This window comes from Panthera tigris, chromosome B3 (genome assembly GCF_018350195.1).
Source record: "Panthera tigris isolate Pti1 chromosome B3, P.tigris_Pti1_mat1.1, whole genome shotgun sequence".
Taxonomy (NCBI): domain Eukaryota; kingdom Metazoa; phylum Chordata; class Mammalia; order Carnivora; family Felidae; genus Panthera; species Panthera tigris.
The window spans coordinates 84,646,935-84,666,276 of record NC_056665.1 but is presented as its reverse complement, the minus strand read 5'-3'; the positions used below and the strand labels follow the sequence as shown (position 1 = coordinate 84,666,276).

The following is a 19,342-nucleotide window of genomic DNA, read 5'->3' as shown; positions in this document are numbered from 1 at the left end:
TGTAGTTGAAAAGCGTATTACCAGCTATCAAAAAACATAGATAATAGTGATGATACATCATATGCATGTTTAATCATTACTGTTAGTAATAAGCTATGAGAACCTTTAAAAAATTTATTTAATGTTTATACATTTTTTGAGAGACAGAAATAGAGCATGAGTAGGGGAGGGGCAGAGAGAGAGAGGGAGACATAGAATCCGAAGCGGGTTCCAGACTCTGAGTTGTCAGCACAGAGCCCGACGTAGGACTCAAATTCATGAACTGCAAGATCATGACTTAAGCTGAAGTCACACACTTAACTAACTGGGCCACCCAAGCACCCCACAATTTATCTCTAATTATAAACTTCCAACTCTTAAAATTATTTGCACTTGCCTGAGTGGTATGTAAATAGAATAGATTTAGGGGAATGTTAATGTTTAATCATTTTGCTGAAGTAGCTGTGTCTTTTGTAAATATTTTTGTTTCATGGTTGAGACGTCTATGTACTAGCATTTCTTCTTCCTATAGATTTTGGCTTTGGAGCTGATGCTGGGATTGCATCCTCTGCTGATGTGGACTCAGGTTCTGGCCATCACCAAAGTGCTGAAGAGCAAGAAGTGGCTAGTCTAACCACACTTCAGTTGGATTCTGAAACAAGCAGTCTTAATCAACAAGCTTTCTCCGCTGAAGTTGCAACGGTTACTGGTAAACTTACTCAAGGGAATGTCTTCCTTAAATGTATTTTTTTAAGCCACCAAAGAATATGTTTAGGATTTTATTTGATAGGTTTTAAGTATTATTACTGTTTAAGTACTATTTTTTTTTCATTCATCTTTATAGAAAAGTGGAGGAAAAAACACATTAATGTAAGAGTTTCTTGACCAGGAGTCTACATGGATAAGTTTTGGGGAATTAGCTGAACTCCCAGTATTATATACAAAATGTTATATGTGTTTGCATCACTGCATTTCCTGCAGTGATGTTTAAATGATAACCAAAAAGTAGTTGAGAAGTACTATCTCTTTTTCATTATCTTTCAGAGTTAGCCTAGATTTTTATAGATTTCTTTGGCAAAGTATTTATTATAGAAACTGTAGGGAATACTGCCTAGTAGAAGGCCTACTTACTAATATACCAATATTCTATGTTCATACAACAGTAAATTATTCTTTTCAGCAATTTTTAAAATGCAGTTAAATATATGATGAGTAGAATCCAAGAAATTTACTCATGAAATGCAGGGTCACATTATTGCAAGGTTAGTGCAGTGACCAGAGGGATCCTGAGCAGTTTCTAGCTCATAGTTCAGTGGTTCCATTCTGTGATCCAAATTCATTCTGGTTCTCACTGTAGTTTGATGCCTTTTGATGGGTGATTCCAGTTTAGGTATCAATATTGTATCCTGTGGTTCATTGGAACTTGCAAGACTAAATACTGATTTCTGCTTGTCTGAATTTGTCAGGCACAGTTCCTCAGCCACATCAAACATGAAGTTTGACCGGTGGAATCCTTGATGGGCAGAAACCCATCCTTTGTTTTCCCATCTTACCCCTTCTTTTCCACTTCCTATCAGGATTACTAAGAACTATAACCTGCCCCATTAAAGAATAGAGACTGAGTGGAGGACAGGAGCCAACTGAGTTAGATCATAGTCCCATTATTACAGAATTTAAATGACTCAGAGAGAAATACTAGGGAAAATTCTTATTTTATAGTAAACAGCTGTTATTGTAGTTGTTTTTAAAATAAGATGTTCAACATTACTAGTAGAGAATGTAAATAAAAACCACGAGATACCACTATACATATAATTAAACAACTGAAGTTAAAAACACTGATAATACCAAATATTGAAGAGGATGTAGAACAACTGGGAGTATCATGTCACTCATGGGAATGCAAAATGGTAAGGTTTCTCTGCCAAAATATGCCAGTGTCTTTTAGAAGTAAACATGCATTTACCTCATGACTGTTACTAGGTATTTACCTCTGGCAGCTGTATTTGGAACTTCATGATAGCATTATTCACAGTAGCTAAAAATTCAAAACAGCTCAAGCGTCCAGCAACTAGTGAATGGACAATCAAATTGTAATGTAGTAATTCACTGAATATTCATTGGAATAGGACTCAGAAAAAAAAAAAAAGATTAACATATGTGAAACCATAGCTGATTCTCAAAAACATGCTAGATGAAAGAAGTCAAATACAAAAGACTATATATCGTACTTTATTATTCCATGTATAGGACATTCTAGAGAAGACAAAACTATAGTGATAAAGGTCAGTAATTACTTAGGGGGGTGGGAGTCAGCAGGGGATCAACTGCAATTGGGCACAAGAAAGCTTTTCATGCTGATGGACATTTCTTTGTTTCAATTGTGTTATTGATTATGGACTGCATACAATTGCCAAATTAATATAACTGTACAGTTAAAATGGGTGACTTAAAAAACTAAATGTGGAAGTTTATTTTCTACGGTAACACAAATTTTAATACTATCAAAACTCTAGATATTTGGACAGTGTAGAGAGTTAATGAACTTTGAAAAGAATGGACTTTCAAAGTAGAAATAATAAAATGGCTGAGAAGTTTTTTAACTGATTTAGAGATCCACTGTACAACCCTCCCAGTCTGTGACTCAAAAGAATCCCACCAATACGTGTCCCTTAATCTGGGGACCATCTATTTTGAAGGAGGAGTTAAACATCATGCTCTCCAGTAAACTACATGGGTTTCTTATAGTTTTCTTAAAGCCCTCAGACTATTAATCAGACTGTGATGTTTTCAAAAGACTACAGTATGTGAAAGAAGTCTGACCTCACTTTTTCTTTTTTATTTATCTTTAGTCATCAAAACTGGAGTTCCCCACAACAATTCTAAAAACTTAATATATAAAGAGAACTTGTTTTAGGCCTTTTGCCTCAATGTGAGTTTTGGATAATTGAACTTCAAAGAATTTTTAACATGTATATAACCTATATTTACTACACATGGTGACCATTTCTAGGACTCTACTAGGAAGTTGTATAAGGAATTCTGTTCTTGATTAGTGCCACTTGTAATAGTGTAAGGGTGTTTAAGAAACTAAAGCAGTTCATGGATCAAGTTCTAATTAAAAGATAAAATTCAGCAAAGAGTACAACAGCATATAATCAATATACAAACTATTCAACACACTTTGATTATTTTCTCAAGTATATTTTGCGTATATTCTCACAGTTAACTTTTTAAGAATAGCTGTGTTCTATCAAAGGGATGTTAATAGTCATGAAATCTTTTATTTTCCTGTAATATTTTCAGAAATTATAGCAGAAACTTAATATAGGAGATAAAAATTTAATGGATAAATATTAATATAGCAATACTTATATTTTAAAAATACATTCTTTAAGAGGAGAACACCTTTAAGTCAGGTGTTCTAGATTGTTACTAATAAAGTTAAAGACAGTAATGATTCACTAATAGGTAATCTTAATAAAAAATTACTTAAGTTTTAATTCTAAAAAATGAATCAGATTTTTATGGATGAAAATAATACATGGAAGTAAGAGAAATAGATTTGTATTACAAAGCATTTGACTAAGGCTGATGATTTTTTAAATGTTTATTTTTTATTTTTCAAAATGTTTATTTTTGAGAGAGAAAGACAGAACGTGAGCAAGGGAGGAGCAGAGAGAGAGAGGGAGACATAGAATCTGAAATAAGCTCCAGGCTCTGAGCTGTCAGCACAGAGCCTGATGTGGAGCTTGAACTTGGGAATGGTGAGACTGTGACCTGAGCTGAAGTTGGACATTCAACCAACTGAGCCACTCAGGCGCCCCCCCTTTTTTTTTTTTTTTTAGTTTTGAGAGAGAGAAAGGGAGGGAGGGAGGGAGGGCAGGCACATGCGCTGGGGAGGGGCTGAAAGAGAGGGAGACAGAGAGTTGAACCAGGCTCCAGGTTCTGAGCTGTCAGCACAGAACTCAACGTAGGGCTCGAACTTATGAACCACAAGATCATGACCTGAGCTGAAGTCGGACGCTTAACCAACTGAGCCACTCAGGCGCCCCTGATGATTTTTTTGTCGTGTACTTATAAAATATTTGATGAGTATTAAGGAGATTGTTTTCATTATGCCCTCAATAGTTTGTGTTTGTACTAAAGTATAGAATTTTTACATTTCTGTAGCTACCTTTTAACATATGATTTTGTGCCATATGAATTTACTCCAAATCTCAAATGAAGGAAAGGAAATTGACTACCTACTGTGTATCATAATTGAGCCTAAATGAAATCATGATTATCATTCAGTAAGGGATTCTTAGCGTTATATGTTCTTTTTAAGGCATTTATTGTGTTATATTTAAACATTTGTATAAACAGTGTGGAATGACACATTTGTGGAATTAAAATAATACAAATACATAATTTATTTACTTGGTTTTTGCTTTACTGTATAAAAGGAGGTAACAGGGACAGAGTTTTAGAATTATTGAGTCCAGAATATTGATATTTCATTGCTAGAAAGAAGCTTAAATAAAAAGACCAAATACATATTTTTTAATTGAGGCATAATTGCATACAATATTATATTAGTTTCAGGTGTACAACATACAGTGATTTGACAAAAGTTAATACAGTGTTATTGACTATATTCCCCATTCTGTACCTCACTTCCCCATGACTGTTTACTTATTTTATAACTAGAAGTTTTTACTTGATAATTTCCTTCCTCTTCCATGCCCCCCTCTCCTTTGGCATGGCAGCTACCAGTCAGTTCTCTGTATCTATGAGTCTGGATTTTGTTCTGTTTGTTTTGTTTTTTAGATTCCACATAAAAATGTAATCATATGGTATTTGTCTTTTTCCGTCTAACTTATTTCACTTAGCAAAATCCCCTCAAGGTCCAGCCACGTTGTCGCAAATGGCAAGATTTCATTCTTTTTTTGTGGTTAGGTAGTATTCTTTTGTATGTATAAGTCACATGTTCTTCATCCAGTTCATCCATCAATGGACACTTAAGTTGCTTCCATACCTTGGCTATTGTAAATAACGCTGCAGTGAGCATAGGGGAGCAAATATCTCTTTGAATTAGTATTTTTGTTTTCTTTAGATAGATATCCAGTAGTAGAATCGCTAGATCATAGGGTAGCTCTATTTTTAATTTTTTTTAATATGTAATATATTGTCGAATTGGTTTCTTAAATTTTTTTTTAATGTTTATTTATTTTTTGAGACAGAGAGAGACAGAGCATGAATGGGGGAGGGTCAGAGGGAGGGAGACACAGAATCTGAAACAGGCTCCAGGCTCTGAGCTGTCAGCACAGAGCCCGATGCGGGGCTCGAACTCACGGACCGTGAGATCACAACCTGAGCCGAAGTCGGACGCTTAACCGACTGAGCCACCCAGGCGCCCCACAAATTGGTTTCTATACAACACCCAGTGCTCATCCCAACAGGTGCCCTCCTCAATACCCATCACCCACCCTCCCCTCCCTCCCACCCCCCATCAACCCTCAGTTCGTTCTCAGTTTTTAAGAGTCTCTTATGTTTTGGCTCCCTCCCTCTCTAAACATTTTTTTTTTCCCTTCCCCTCCCCCATGGTCTTAAGTTTCTCAGGATCCACATACGAGTGAAAAAATATGGTATCTGTCTTTCTCTGTATGACTTATTTCACTTAGCATAACATTCTCCAGTTCCATCCACATTGCTACAAAAGGCCATATTTCATTCTTTCTCATTGCCAAGTAGTATTCCATTGTGTATATAAACCACAATTTCTTTATCCATTCATCAGTTGATGGACTTCTAGGCTCTTTCCATAATTTGGCTATTGTTGAAAGTGCTGCTATAAACATTGGGGTACACGTGCCTCTATGCATCAGCGTTCCTGTATCCCTTGGGTAAATTCCTAGCAGTGCTATTGCTGGGTCATAGGGTAGATCTATTTTTAATTTTTTGAGGACCCTCCACCCTGTTTTCCAGAGCGGCTGCACCAGTTTACGTTCCCACCAACAATGCGCATGGGTTTCCTTCTCTCCACATCCTTGCCAACACTTGTTATTTTCTTCTCTTTCTGATAATAATCATTTTGACAGGTGTAAGGTAATATCTCATTGTGGTTTTGATTTACTTCCTTGATATTTAGTGATGTTGAGCATCTTTTCATGTGTCTTGAAATATATCTGTTCAGATCCTCTGCCCATTTTTAATCAGATTGTTTTTTATTGAGTTATATGAGTTCTTTATATATTTTGGTTATTAGACCCTTTTCAGATACATGATTTGCAAATATCTTCTCCAATTCAGTATGTTCCCTTTTTGTTTTGCTGATGGGTTTCTTCAGTGTTTAGAGGCTTTTTAGTTTGATATAGTCCCAATTGTTTATTTTTGCTTTTGTTTCCCTTGCCTGAGGAGGCATCTAAAAACCATTGCTAAGACCAATGTCAGGAAGCTTGATGCCTGTGTTTTCTTCTAAGAGTTTTATGGTTTCAGGCCATATGATCAAGCCTTTAATTCATTTCGAGTTGATTTTTGTATATGATACAAGATAGTGGTGCAGTTTCATTTGTTCACACATGGCTGTCTGGTTTTCACAACACCATTTATTAAAGAGACTATCCTTTTCCCATTGTATATTTTACCCTACTTTGTTATAAATTAATTGACCATATATGTATGGGTTATTTCTAGGCTCTCTGTTCTCTTAATCTTGATTTTTTATGCCAATACCACACTGTTTTAATTACTGCATCTTTGTAGTATAGTATGAAACAGTGAGCAGGATATCTCCAGCTTTGTTCTTTCTCAAGATTGTTTTGGCTATTCAGTCTTTAGAATTTTAGAATTATTTGTTCTAGTTCGCTAACAAATGCTATTGGTATTTTGGTAGCGATTGCATTGAATCTGTACATTGCATTGGGTGATATAGACGTTTTAATGATATTTATTCAGTCTATGAGCATGGAATATCTTTCCATTTATTTGTGTCTTCTTCCGTTTCTTTCGTTTGTGTTTTATAGTTTTCAGTATATAAGTCTTTTACCTCCTTGGTTAAATGTACTCCTAGGTATTTTTTGATGTGATTATAAATGAGTTTTTTTTTTTTAATGTTTATTCATTTTTAAGAGAGAGAGAGAGAGAGAGAGAGAGAGAGAGAGAAACAGAGCGTGGCCGGGGAGGGGCAGAGAAAGGGAGACACAGAATCCGAAGCAAGCTCCAGGCTCTGAACTGTCAGCACAAGCCTGACGCAGGCTTGAACTTGCCAACTGTGAGATCATGACTTGAGCCCAAGTTGGACACTTAACCGACCAAGCCACCCAGGCACCCCTTTATTTCTGTTTTTAATGGTTCATTATTAGTGTATAGAAACACAGATTTTTTTAAAAAACATATTTTGTATTCTGCCATTTTCTGAATTCATTTATTCTAACAGTTTTTCGGTAGAATCTTAAGGGTTTCGTATATGCAATCTGCATGGAGTGACAGTTTTAATTCTTCCTTTCCAGTTTGTGTGCCAGTTATTTTTTTTTTTTTTCTTTTTACCTAATTGCTCTGGCTAGGACTTCCAATACTTTGTTGAATAAAAGACAAAGGCATCTTTGTCTTGTTCCCGATCTTAGAGGAAAAGCTTTCACGTTTTCACCATGGAATATGATGCTCGTTTGTCATATATGACCTTTATTATCATATTGAGGTACCTTCCTTTTATACCTAGTTTGTTGAAAGGTTTTTATCATCAATGGGTGTTGAAGTTTGTTCAGATACTTTATCTACTGAAATAATCATATAATTTTTTAAATTTAATTTTTTTTTTTTAATTTACATCCAAATTAGTTAGCATATAGTGAAACAGTGATTTCAGGAGTAGATTCCTTAATGCCCCTTACCCATTTAGCCCATATCCCCTCCCACAGTCCCTCCAGTAACCCTCAGTTAGTTCTCCATATTTATGAGTCTCTTCTGTTTTGCCCCCCTCCCTGTTTTTATATTATTTTTGTTTCCCTTCCCTTATGTTCATCTGTTTTGTCTCTTAAAGTCCTCATAGGAGTGAAGTCATATGATATTTGTCTTTCTCTGACTGACTTATTTCACTTAGCATATCTAGTTCCATTCACATAGTGGCAAATGGCAAGATTTCATTCTTTTTGATTGCCGAGTAATACTCCATTGTGTATATATACCACATCTTCTTTATCCATTCATCTATTGATGGATATTTGGGCTCTTTCCATACTTTGGCTATTGTTGAGAGTGCTGCTATAAACATGAGGGTGCATGTGTCCCTTCAAAACAGCACACCTGTATCCTGTGGATAAATGCCTAGTAGTGCAATCGTAGGGTAGTTCTATTTTTAGTTTTTTGAGGAACCTCCATACTGTTTTCCAGAGTGGCTGCACCAGCTTGCATTCCCACCAACAATGCAAAAGAGATCCTCTTTCTCTGCATCCTTGCCAATATCTGTTGTTGCCTGAGTTGTTAATGTTAGCCATTCTGAGGGGTGTAAGGTGGTATCTTATTGTGGTTTTGATTTGTATTTCCCTGATGATGAGTGATGTTGAGCATTTTTTCACGTGTCGGTTGGCCATCTGGATGTCTTCTTGGAGAAGTGTCTATTCATGTCTTTTGCCCATGTCTTCACTGGATTATTTGTTTTTTGGGTGTTGAGTTTGATAAGTTCTGTATAGATTTTGGATACTAACCCTTTATCTGATATGTCATTTGCAAATATCTTCTCCCATTCTGTCGGTTGCCCTAATTTTAGTTTTGCTGATTGTTTCCTTCACTGTGCAGAAGCTTTTTATTTTGATGTCCCAGTAGTTCATTTTTGCTTTTGTTTCCCTTGCCTCCGAAGACGTGTTGAGTAAGAAGTTGCTGCGGCCAGGATTAAGGAGGTTTTTGCCTGCTTTCTCCTCTAGGATTTTGATGGCTTCCTGTCTTACATTTAGGTCTTTCATCCATTTTGAGTTTATTTCTGTGTATGGTGTAGGAAACTGGTCCAGATCCATTCTTCTGCATGTCGCTGTCCAGTTTTCTCAGCACCACTTGCTGAAGAGACTGTCTTTATTCCATTGGATATTCTTTCCTGCTTTGTCAAAGATGAGTTGGCCATGTGTTTGTGGGTCCATTTCTGGGTTCTCTATTCTGTTCCATTGATCTGAGTGTCTGTTCTTGTGCCAGTACCATACTGTCTTGATGATTACAGCTTTGTAGTATAGCTTGAAGTCTGGGATTTTGAGGCCTCCAGCTTTGGTTTTTCAAGATTGCTTTGGCTATTTGGGGTCTTTTCTGGTTCCATACAAATTGTAGCATTATTTGTTCCAGCTCTGTGAAGAATGCTGGTATTACTTTGATAGGGATTGCATTGAATATGTAGATTGCTTTGGGAATAATCATATAATTTTTATCTTTTGTTAATGTGTATCACATTGGTCAATTTATGGATATTGAACCATGTTTGTCTCCCTGGAATAAATCTCACTTGATCATGGTGTATGATTGTTTTTATGTGTTGTTTTAACTCAGTTTATTGATATTTTGTTGAGGATTTTTGCATCTGGGTTTATTAGGGATATTGGCCTATAATTTTCTTTCTTTTTTTTTTTTTTAATGTTTATTTATTTTTGAGAGACAGGGGGGCAGACTGCAAGCAGAGGGAGGGGCAGAGAGAGAGGAAGACACAGAATCAGAAGCAGGCTCCAGGCTCTAGGCTCTGAGTTGTTAGCACAGAGCCTAATGCGGGGCTCGAACTCAAAAACCGTGAGATCATGACCTGAGCCGAAGTCAGTCGCTTAACTGACTGAGCCACCCAGACGCCCCTATAATTTTCTTTTTTTTGTGATGTCCTTGTTTGGTTGTGGTATGAGGATAAAACTGGCCTCGTAAAATGAGTTAGAAAGTTTTTTCCTCTTCAATACATGGAAGAGTTTAAGAGGGATGGGTGTTAAGTGTTCTTTCAATGTTTGGGAGAATTCATGAATGAAGCTGTGTGGTCCTGGACTTTTGTTCATTGGGAGATTTTTGATTTTGGATTCAATCCCCTCACTAGTGATTGGTCCATTCAGATTTCTTTTTCTTCATGATTCAGTCTTGGAAGATTATAAATTTCTAGGAATTCATCCGTTTCCTCTAGGTTGTATTTCTGTGGTATTGGTTGTAATGTGTTTTCTTTCTTTTCTTATGCGTTTAGGTCATTTTTATCTTTTCAGAGAACCAGCTCTTAGTTTCATTGATCTCTTTTATTGTCTTTTTAGTCTCTATTTCATTTATTTCTGTTCTGATCTTTATTATTTCTTCTCTTCTACTAACTTTGGGTTTTGTCCTTTTTTTTTCTCTAGTTTGCCTAGGTATGAAATTAAATTGTTTACTTGAGATTTCTCTTTCCTTGAGGTAGACCTATATTGCTATGACCTTCCCTCTTAGAACCATTTTTGCTGCATTCCGTAGATATTGGTATGTCATATTTCTGTTTTCATATGCTTCTATGTATTTTTTAATTTTTCCTTTAATTTTTCACTCACTTTGTCGGTATTTGGAAACATATTTAATCTCTGTATTTGTAGTTTTTCTAGTTTTCTTCTGGTAGTTGATTTCTAGTTTCATATTGTTGTGGTCTGAAATGATTTCAGTCTTGTTGAATTTAGTAAGACTTGTAAGACCTAACATGTGATCTATCCTGGAGAATGTTCCATGTACACTTGAGAAGAATATGTATTCTGCTCCTGTGGATAGAATGTTCTGAACATATGAGTTAAGTCCATCTGGTCTAATCTGTCATTTAAGGCTGATCTTTCTTTATTAATTTTCTGTTGAAAGGTCCTGATATTTTAGCGGCTTGCTTGGTAGTAGCATCACCTCACTACAACCACCACAAAGTGTTAAATAAGTATTAATTTATGCTATACATAATTTAAATAAACATGAGTTTCTGCTATGTACCAGACACTACACTAGGCACTGGCAATACTTCAGTATATAACGTAGATACAGTCCCTGTTTTTACAGAGTTTCTGCATTAGTGAAGATATTTAAAACTAAACAGTGTTTCAAGTCAGTGTTATAAGTGGTATAATGGGGAAGTACAAGTGCATATGGCAGAGACTCCTTATTCACACTGGGTAGGTCAACAGTGGGTAGGCTTCTCAGGAAGAAGTGTCTAAAGTAAGACCTGAAAAATAAAAAGAAGTTAACCAGACCTATAAGAACAGGATTATGGCTCCATGCAAAGGAAAAACATGTGGAAAAGGCTAGCTCTGTGGCTAGAACTTAAAAGTAACAGGGGAATTATGGAGTGATCAGAAAGTTGAAGAAAGACTGGAAAACCCACTAATAAGCTGGGGCTTATGCTATGGCCAGTAAAGAGCCATAGAATATTTTAAGTAAGGAAGTAACATCTGATTAATTTTTAGATCTTTTTGCTGCCTTATGAAGAATGGACTGGGAGGAAGGAATAGGGGTAAGAGGGAGATTGATGACTGGGGACCATCAGGGACCACCATAAACCAGGCTAGCAATGATAGTAGCATGTAGAGCCATGCAGAGCAAGTTCTTCTCAGGAATAGCCCCAGGTCTGAAGTAAGTGAAATAGAGTAGCAGTGGGTACTAGAGTTTCTCTAGCTGCATCAGGAATGGACATTATCACTTTCACAGATGGCTTCTATTAACTACTATACCCAGTTCTGATTCCATTCTAGTATCCTGGAAGAAATCAAATGAGACCCCTAGATACAAAATCGTGTACAGTATTATGATTTTCTTTACCTCTTTGGCCTTTGATGCTTCTCAGTTGTATCTTATTGGGATTTTAAGCATTACATCTTAGGTAGAGAGTATTGAATATTCTCTTTATGGTAAGTTTATGAAATTATATTTACAGGTTCAGAAAGTGCTTCTCCAGTCCATTCAGCTCTGGGATCCAGGTCACAGACGCCTTCTCCTTCCACACTGAATATAGATCACATGGAACAGAAAGATCTGCAGCTTGATGAGAAGCTCCACCATTCTGTTCTTCAGACGCCAGATGACCTAGGCAATATTTGAAAATTAGATATTTGCCATTTTTCCTTTCAGGGCATTTGTCTTAGGAGATCTTAATTTAGACATCTTAAACTTTTGATTAGATAGAGTATTATAAGTCTTCTGAACTTTTGTGAGTCTTTTGGAAATTTGTTACTTAACATTTTTTCTTGCTCTTAAAAATATTTATAGTCTAATATTTGTTGTATTATTATAGTTGACTACAGTCCTGGCATTAGTGATTGCATTATTTTTGTGTGTTAAATTATCATTTATTGATATTATGCCATTTCCTAAAGCAGGAAGTATTTTTAAGTAAATGTTAAAAAGTGACTAGGAAACCTTAGAAACTGCAAGTTTTAATAAAAGTTATTTCTGCTGAGTCTTAAATAATGTAACAAGGATCAGGATAAAACGTCATTTTGCAATTATGCCCAAAACAATGAATAATATAAAATGCCAGTTTTCATTGGTGCTGCAGTACATTTACTCTCTATAACTTCTGGCCTTATAGTTTTAAGGTACTCATTCTCATAATATGCATTTATCTTGCAATTACATAACCCTTATGGTCTGATTTCTGGATTATTTTGGCCTTTTCTTTCCTCCTTTTGGCATGCAGTTTTTAGTTCATCCTTGTTTTTAGTCTCTTTCCCCAACAGTGGGAAAAAATTTCTAACTTATAGAAAAGTTACAAGACTAGTAAAATGAATACACATTAAGCCTTTAGATGAATTCACCAGTTGTTAATATTTTACCACCTTCTGTATCTACATACACACGTGCACAAAAACAACCCTGCCATCCCCCCCCCCCCCCCCGCTTTTATTTCCACATAAGTTGGGGAGGATCAGAGGGAGAAGGAGAGAGAAAATCCCAAGCAGCCTCCACACCCAGAGCAGAGCCAGATGCATGGCTTGGTTGATATCACGACTCTGATATCATGACCTGAGCAGAAATCAAGAGTTGGAAGCTTAACTGACTGAGCCACCCAGGCGTGCCACTTTTCTTTCTTTCTTTCCTCCTTTCTTTCTTCTTTCCTTCCTGCCTTCTTGCCTTTCTGTCTTTCTGTCTTATTTCTGTCTTTCTCTGTTTCTTTCTTTCTTTCTGTTTGTCTTTCATGAGCTATTTAGTAGTGAATTGCAAATTTTAGACCCTTTACACCTAAACACTTTAGTGTTTCCTGTATAACCACATTGTAATGGTCACATTCAGCATATTTAACATTGAAACATCACTGCAATTTTTTTTAATGTTTGTTTATTTTTGAGAGAGACGGAGGGAGAGAAAGAGAGAGAACATGAGTGGGGGAGAGGTAGAGAAAGAGAGGGAGACAAGAATCTGAAATAGTCTTCAGGCTCTGAGCTGTCAGCACAGAGTCCCAATGTGGGGCTCAAACTCAGGAATGGTGAGATCATGACCTGAGCCAAAGTTGGATGCTTAACTGACTGAACCACACAGGTGCCCCCATTACTGCAGTTTTTAATCCAAAGTCAAATTTCCCCAGTTGTTTCAGTAGGAATATCTTTTATAGCTACACCACACCACTACCAGCCCAATTCAGGATTCAAAGGAGGATCACACATTGTTGCTGGCTTTGCAATTATTTAAAATTTTGTTTTTGAGAGGGATAAGTTAGAGACAAATCAGTTGATTTTTCACCATATTGTGAAGGTTCCATAGAGTAGGGAGATGTTAACAGTGATGGTTAAAACTACAGTGTTTTTTTTTCTTTTATTTCAATGAGCTTACACCAGATGGTTATTTTTTATTATTATGAAAGACTAGTAACTTTTTTATAATATGATCATTGTATACTTTATGTAGAAAGAGAAAAAAAAGTTAAACTTAGGCATAAAGGATGTGCATATATTAAGAATGAACTTGTAAATTATGAGTACACTGAGATATTATCAAGTAGGAATAATGTTAGTAATGATTTCGCCTTTTCTGTTATATACACTGAATAGAATAATGGGTGTTTTTTAAGTTGGAGGAGACCTATAATGATATTTAGCTAAACCATCTATTTCATAGTGAGAAGTATAGCATTAGGTTATTAAATAATTTGTGTGACATCACATAATAACAGTAATATCCCTTTTAATGCTAAGCCTGATTTAGTTTTGAAATATAGAAATACATTTGTTTGGAAGTTTTAAGTACAAAGAAATAGGCTTATGAAGACTTCCTACAAGATCTGCTTTCAGCCTGCGATCTTCTATTAATTTGATGATACAACCTGAAGTAGTCATTTGATAAAGAGAGAGTATGTACTTACAAATATGATCTTTATGTCAACCATATACTTCTCTATCAGCATCATTTCCTCCTTAGATAAATCCTAGTACAAGTTCCATTGAATAAGTAATTATTGCCATAATATGGAATCACGAACTGGTGAGGTTTTGATCTTATTAGGAAAAAATAACACTAGTGCCTATTGACATTTTTAAAATTTGCTTTTATAGATATTTAAGATTGTTAATTTGAGTCCTTCTTGTTTTTGTGATTCTTTAGAAAAATTACTAACACCAACGTATTGGTTTATTTTATAGAAATCAGTGAATTTCCATCTGAATGTTGTAGTGTGATGGCAGGGGGTACACTCACAGGATGGCATGCTGATGTTGCTACTGTAATGTGGCGAAGAATGCTAGGCATTTTGGGAGATGTCAACGCTATTATGGATCCTGAAATACATGCTCAAGTTTTTGATTACCTCTGTGAGCTTTGGCAAAATCTAGCTAAGGTAAAAAAAAGAAAAAAAGAAAAGTTTAAGAATTCGTAGAAGCCTTAGACCACATTGCCCCTCCCCCCCTCCCCCAACCTCCTTACTATAAACTAGTTCCTGGCAGGGTAAAGTCACTGAACCATGTTTAAATATATAGTTAGTGATAGAAATTGGACTTGAACTCAAGTTTAAGCTAAAACAAACTGGAAGAACAGTTTTCATAGATTTGTTGCATTTTATTTGAAAATTACAGATTAGAGATAATCTTGGCATTTCAACTGATAACCTGACCTCCCCTTCACCACCAGTTTTGATTCCTCCACTGAGAATTCTTACACCTTGGCTTTTCAAGGTAAGCTTAATATATAAAAATCTGTAATTTAAAAGTTTCATTTAATAAATACATATGTAATCTGTTTTAAACATTTGATTCTTTAACTTTTGTATAGTTTTCTAGAACACTTGGTTTGTGACTTGTCATTCATTACGGGTTATATAGAGAGGAAAACGGGCATAGCGTAATTATTATACTGGTGCATCATTTTTATTTAATAAAACAAAAGTGAATATAGAAAATTATGTTTTAACTGTATTTAAGTGAAGTATAAATCTCGAATTTATATCAAAGAATATGCTGTGTACTTTCATTGTTTTAGTTTTTAAGTTTATTTATTTTGAGAGAGAAAGCGTGAGCAGGGGAGGGGCAGAGACAGAGGAAAAGAGAGGGAGAGAGAGAGAATCCCAAGCAGGCCCCATGCTATCAGCACAGAGCCCAATGTGGGGTTCGATCTCACAAACCATGAGATCATGCCCTGAGCCAAAACCAAGAGTCAGATGTTTAACCAGCTGAGCCACCCAGGCACCCCTACTTTTGAAGTTTTAATTTTTTTAAGTGTCATTTGATACGTTTGGTGCATTTTCCTAAATGAAACAGTGTGTGGTTATTCATAACCTATGTTGTATCATTTTAATGATAACAATAGTTTCAGTAATCCTGATATTTCAATTCATTAAGAAATTGGGCCAACATAAAAATAAATGAAAGCAAATATATTGCTTGCTGTATCACTTTAACAGTATCTGAGTATTAAAATCAACATCTTTAAATTGTAGGCAACCATGTTGACTGATAAATATAAACAAGGTAAATTACATGCTTACAAACTTATTTGTAATACAATGAAAAGAAGACAAGATGTTTCTCCAAATAGAGATTTTCTAACACATTTCTACAATATAATGCATTGTGGATTACTTCATATTGATCAGGTAAATATATACTTTATAATCAATTGCTTTATAAGTTTACCTTTGATTCTTGATTATTTAACTCTTTTAAGGTCTAGAATTAAAAATAGTCTTATGTAGTCATTTATTTATAAGTGTCTTTGATTTTGTAACCTCATTTGTTCTTAAGACATAGTTGAAAAGCTGTTATGTTAGGGGATTGACTTGATTATTAAATGTGTCTTTCCTAAACATAGTTGAAAAGCTATTAATTAGGGGATTGATTTGATTATTAAATGTATCTTTCATCTAATGTTGTAACAACTAGTTTGCTTCTTTAAAGTATTAAACCATCTTTTGCTTAGACTGACTACATCTTATTTTAATGTCCTAATGTACTTATTCTTGGGTGTTTTGTAATTGTTACTTAATAATTGGCACTAGAGGCATGTGGATATGCTCATCTAGTAGTGAAATAGAGGATTTTTCTTCTCTAAGAGCTAGCCCATCACGTTTTCTTATTTCCATAGATTGTATTAGCACAGTGACAATTATATTGACTTGGCATTTGTATCAATATAATCATTACATTAGAAAGTCAAAAATTTGACTGTAGAACATTATTTCAAGGGTCTTGATCCTGGCCATAAAACTGGAAAAAAAAAAAAAAAAAAAAAAAAAAAAAAAAAAAAAAACAGAAATAATCACAAAAAACTGTGGGAGGTTGTAAGTCATAGTAATGAAACATTTTTATCATAATGTGGTTAAATTTCACTTGCAGTTGATTTAAAGATCATTAAATTAATATTGAAAGAAGTAGTTATGTCTCTCCTCCTGAAAAGCGAAAATACTACCTGCATTAATTTGAAATAATTACAGTGTTCTACCTTATAAACATGTCTCAAACAAAATGACGATCTTAGTTATTGACAAAGAGACCTTTTGTTTAAGATAAATCAGATTGAATAATACAGTGTAAAACACTGCATCCTCATGGTAAATTCCAAAGGCTGGATATTTTTCATCAAAGGACTTCAGTTGATCTAATAAAGAGAATATCTCCAGTTGCCACATAATAGGTTATGCAATTTTAAAGATCAGAGATATCATATGGAAGCAAATGGATGAGAGAAGGAACTACTCTGCAGTTCAGTTTTATAACACTTGAGCCTTATATTTTCAACCCCTGAAGCAAAAAGCCTTCCATCTTGCTGTCTAGTGTGGGGGAAAAAAAAAAAAAAAAAAAATGCTGTATTGATGTCAGTTAAACAAATATGTTTTAAGTTTATTTTGCTTTGACAATATAATACCAAGCATGGATTATTTAGAAGAATTAAAATTAGTCTTTCCAGTTAGGCAGTGTATAGTAATTGCCTGTTTTATTATTTCATATGTTATCTATTTTTAAGGGTATTGATTAGCTGATACCCAAAATTAATTTATGAAACTCTTTTCCCCTTCTTTTCTTACTTCTAAGGATATTGTCAATACAATCATCAAGCACTGCTCACCTCAGTTTTTTTCACTTGGTTTGCCTGGTGCCACAATGCTTATTATGGATTTTATTGTAGCAGCTGGTAGAGTGGCTTCTTCAGCTTTTCTCAACGTAAGTTTTATTTCCTGTTCTTTATAATATAACAGACTGTGGTTAAATAGGCTCGACTAACAAAGCAACAGAGAAGGAGCCCTTGTTAGTAAATTTAACAAGCTGATGATGAGGAAAACTTACAGTTTAATTGAAATTGCTTTTATTTTTTTAAGTAAAATTTGAAGTATAAGAAAGTACTAAAATTAGTTGATGGAATTGACACAAGAGCTATAAAAAGGGATTAAAATCTGATAAGTAAAACAAAATTTAAAATTGAAGAAGTCTATGGAAACAAGTAGAGGCAGGGAAGAAACTAAAGAAAGGGCAGTGGGCCATAGCAAAAGAGAAGAAACAGATGAGATAATCCAGAAATATGCTCTAGGAGTAAACTCTAAACTCTGAAAAACATGTGAGGATTTTTCATAACAGTTACGGAACTATGGAGACAATGCTAAGTAACTGGTATAGTTGGAACACGTCCATATTTATGTAGCAGAGGTAAACTAAAGAGGAAGACAGTAGCTGGTTTATAGTGCTAGAGAGGTTAGATTTTATCCTCAGGAAAGAATGAGCAAACATTGAGGGATTTTACGCAAGGAGTGGCATGATCAAATTTACTATGAAAACAATTACTGTTCAGTAGACCAATCATTCTAGATGACTAGTCAGCACGTTTCCTGCACTTCTTTAAGGTTGTGCAGGAGAGTGGCACCTGGGTGGCTCAGTTGGTTGAGTGTCCGACTTCAGCTCAAGTCATTATCTCAGTTTATGAGTTTGAGCCCCACATTGGGCTTTACATTGACAGCACGGAGCCTGCTTTAGATTCTCTGTCTCCCTCTCTCTCTGTCTCTGCCCCTCCCCCTCAAAAATAAACATTAAAAAATTAAAAAAAAAAAGATTCTGCGGGAGAATTAAACCCTGATGTCCTTAGGAATCCATTTTATGTGGTTAAATTTACCTCCTGTGCATCTAGAAGGATACTAGTTCTGTAACATCCTTGGGAAAATTTTTAAAAATAGTTATTTTCTGTTTGTGTGGTTCATATGAGGAACACTTGTTGAGAAAAACTGCATAGGAAAACAAATCATTACAGGAATCAAACCTGACACCTCATCTCATCATAAAAGTTTAAGGTCAGTCTTTTCCTCTGGATGATGTTGAAGATACATAGTCTAAATCTTCCTCTTTGGATTCGATTTTAGATCCCATACACATCATCTTCCTTCCCTTAACGGGAAGCCCCTTTTCTCCCTCTGCCAGGCAGTTTACAAAATAATTAATTAGGTTTTACCTTCATTAATTATAGTCACATTATAAGTATGCTCCCATTATATCCACATACTTGAACATTCTCAGTCACCTTACCCAACTTTCAACAAAAACCCTTAGCTAATCTCTTTTTTTAAATTAAATATTGCGTTTTTTATCAGTTTCATTTTTATAACTAATTTTTTTTTATTTAGAGACTTTAATTTTTTAAGTAATCTCTACACCCAATGAGGGGCTTGAATTTATAACCCCAAGATCAAGAGTCACATGTTCTACTGACTGAGCCAGCCAGGTGTGCCTACAGATAATTTTAAATTGGGATGGTGGCTACAAGCTTGCCCTACCCCTTTATGGTATTGTCTTTTATCTGCAAATAAGGATTTTTTTTTAAACATGGAAATGAGTTGTTTTGTTGATAATCATAATAGTACCACTCCACTGCCTCTATTAAAACAATTAGAAACATAAGGAGATCCTGTGGAAGATAGTGTCTTGTTTTATGTAAATAGAAGGATTATGTTTCTAGCAAATTTTTAAAGCATTTT

At 35.1% G+C, this 19,342-nt stretch overlaps 1 protein-coding gene across 8 annotated transcripts in view; it reads left to right on the top strand.

Moving 5' to 3' along the window:
* The window catches only part of RALGAPA1 (Ral GTPase activating protein catalytic subunit alpha 1), a 269,354-nt gene that overhangs the window by 121,031 nt on the left and 128,981 nt on the right, over positions 1-19,342 (top strand). For all 8 annotated transcript variants that reach the window (XR_006218801.1, XM_007073726.3, XM_042989573.1 and 5 more), the window contains 6 exons: positions 512-688; positions 11,840-11,992; positions 14,538-14,731; positions 14,967-15,065; positions 15,827-15,982; positions 17,418-17,546. Coding sequence is in view for 7 of the 8 variants with exons in the window: in XM_007073726.3 (XP_007073788.1) it covers positions 512-688; positions 11,840-11,992; positions 14,538-14,731; positions 14,967-15,065; positions 15,827-15,982; positions 17,418-17,546 (908 nt within the window). In the remaining variant the exon portion in view is untranslated. The remainder of the gene's footprint in view (positions 1-511; positions 689-11,839; positions 11,993-14,537; positions 14,732-14,966; positions 15,066-15,826; positions 15,983-17,417; positions 17,547-19,342) is intronic.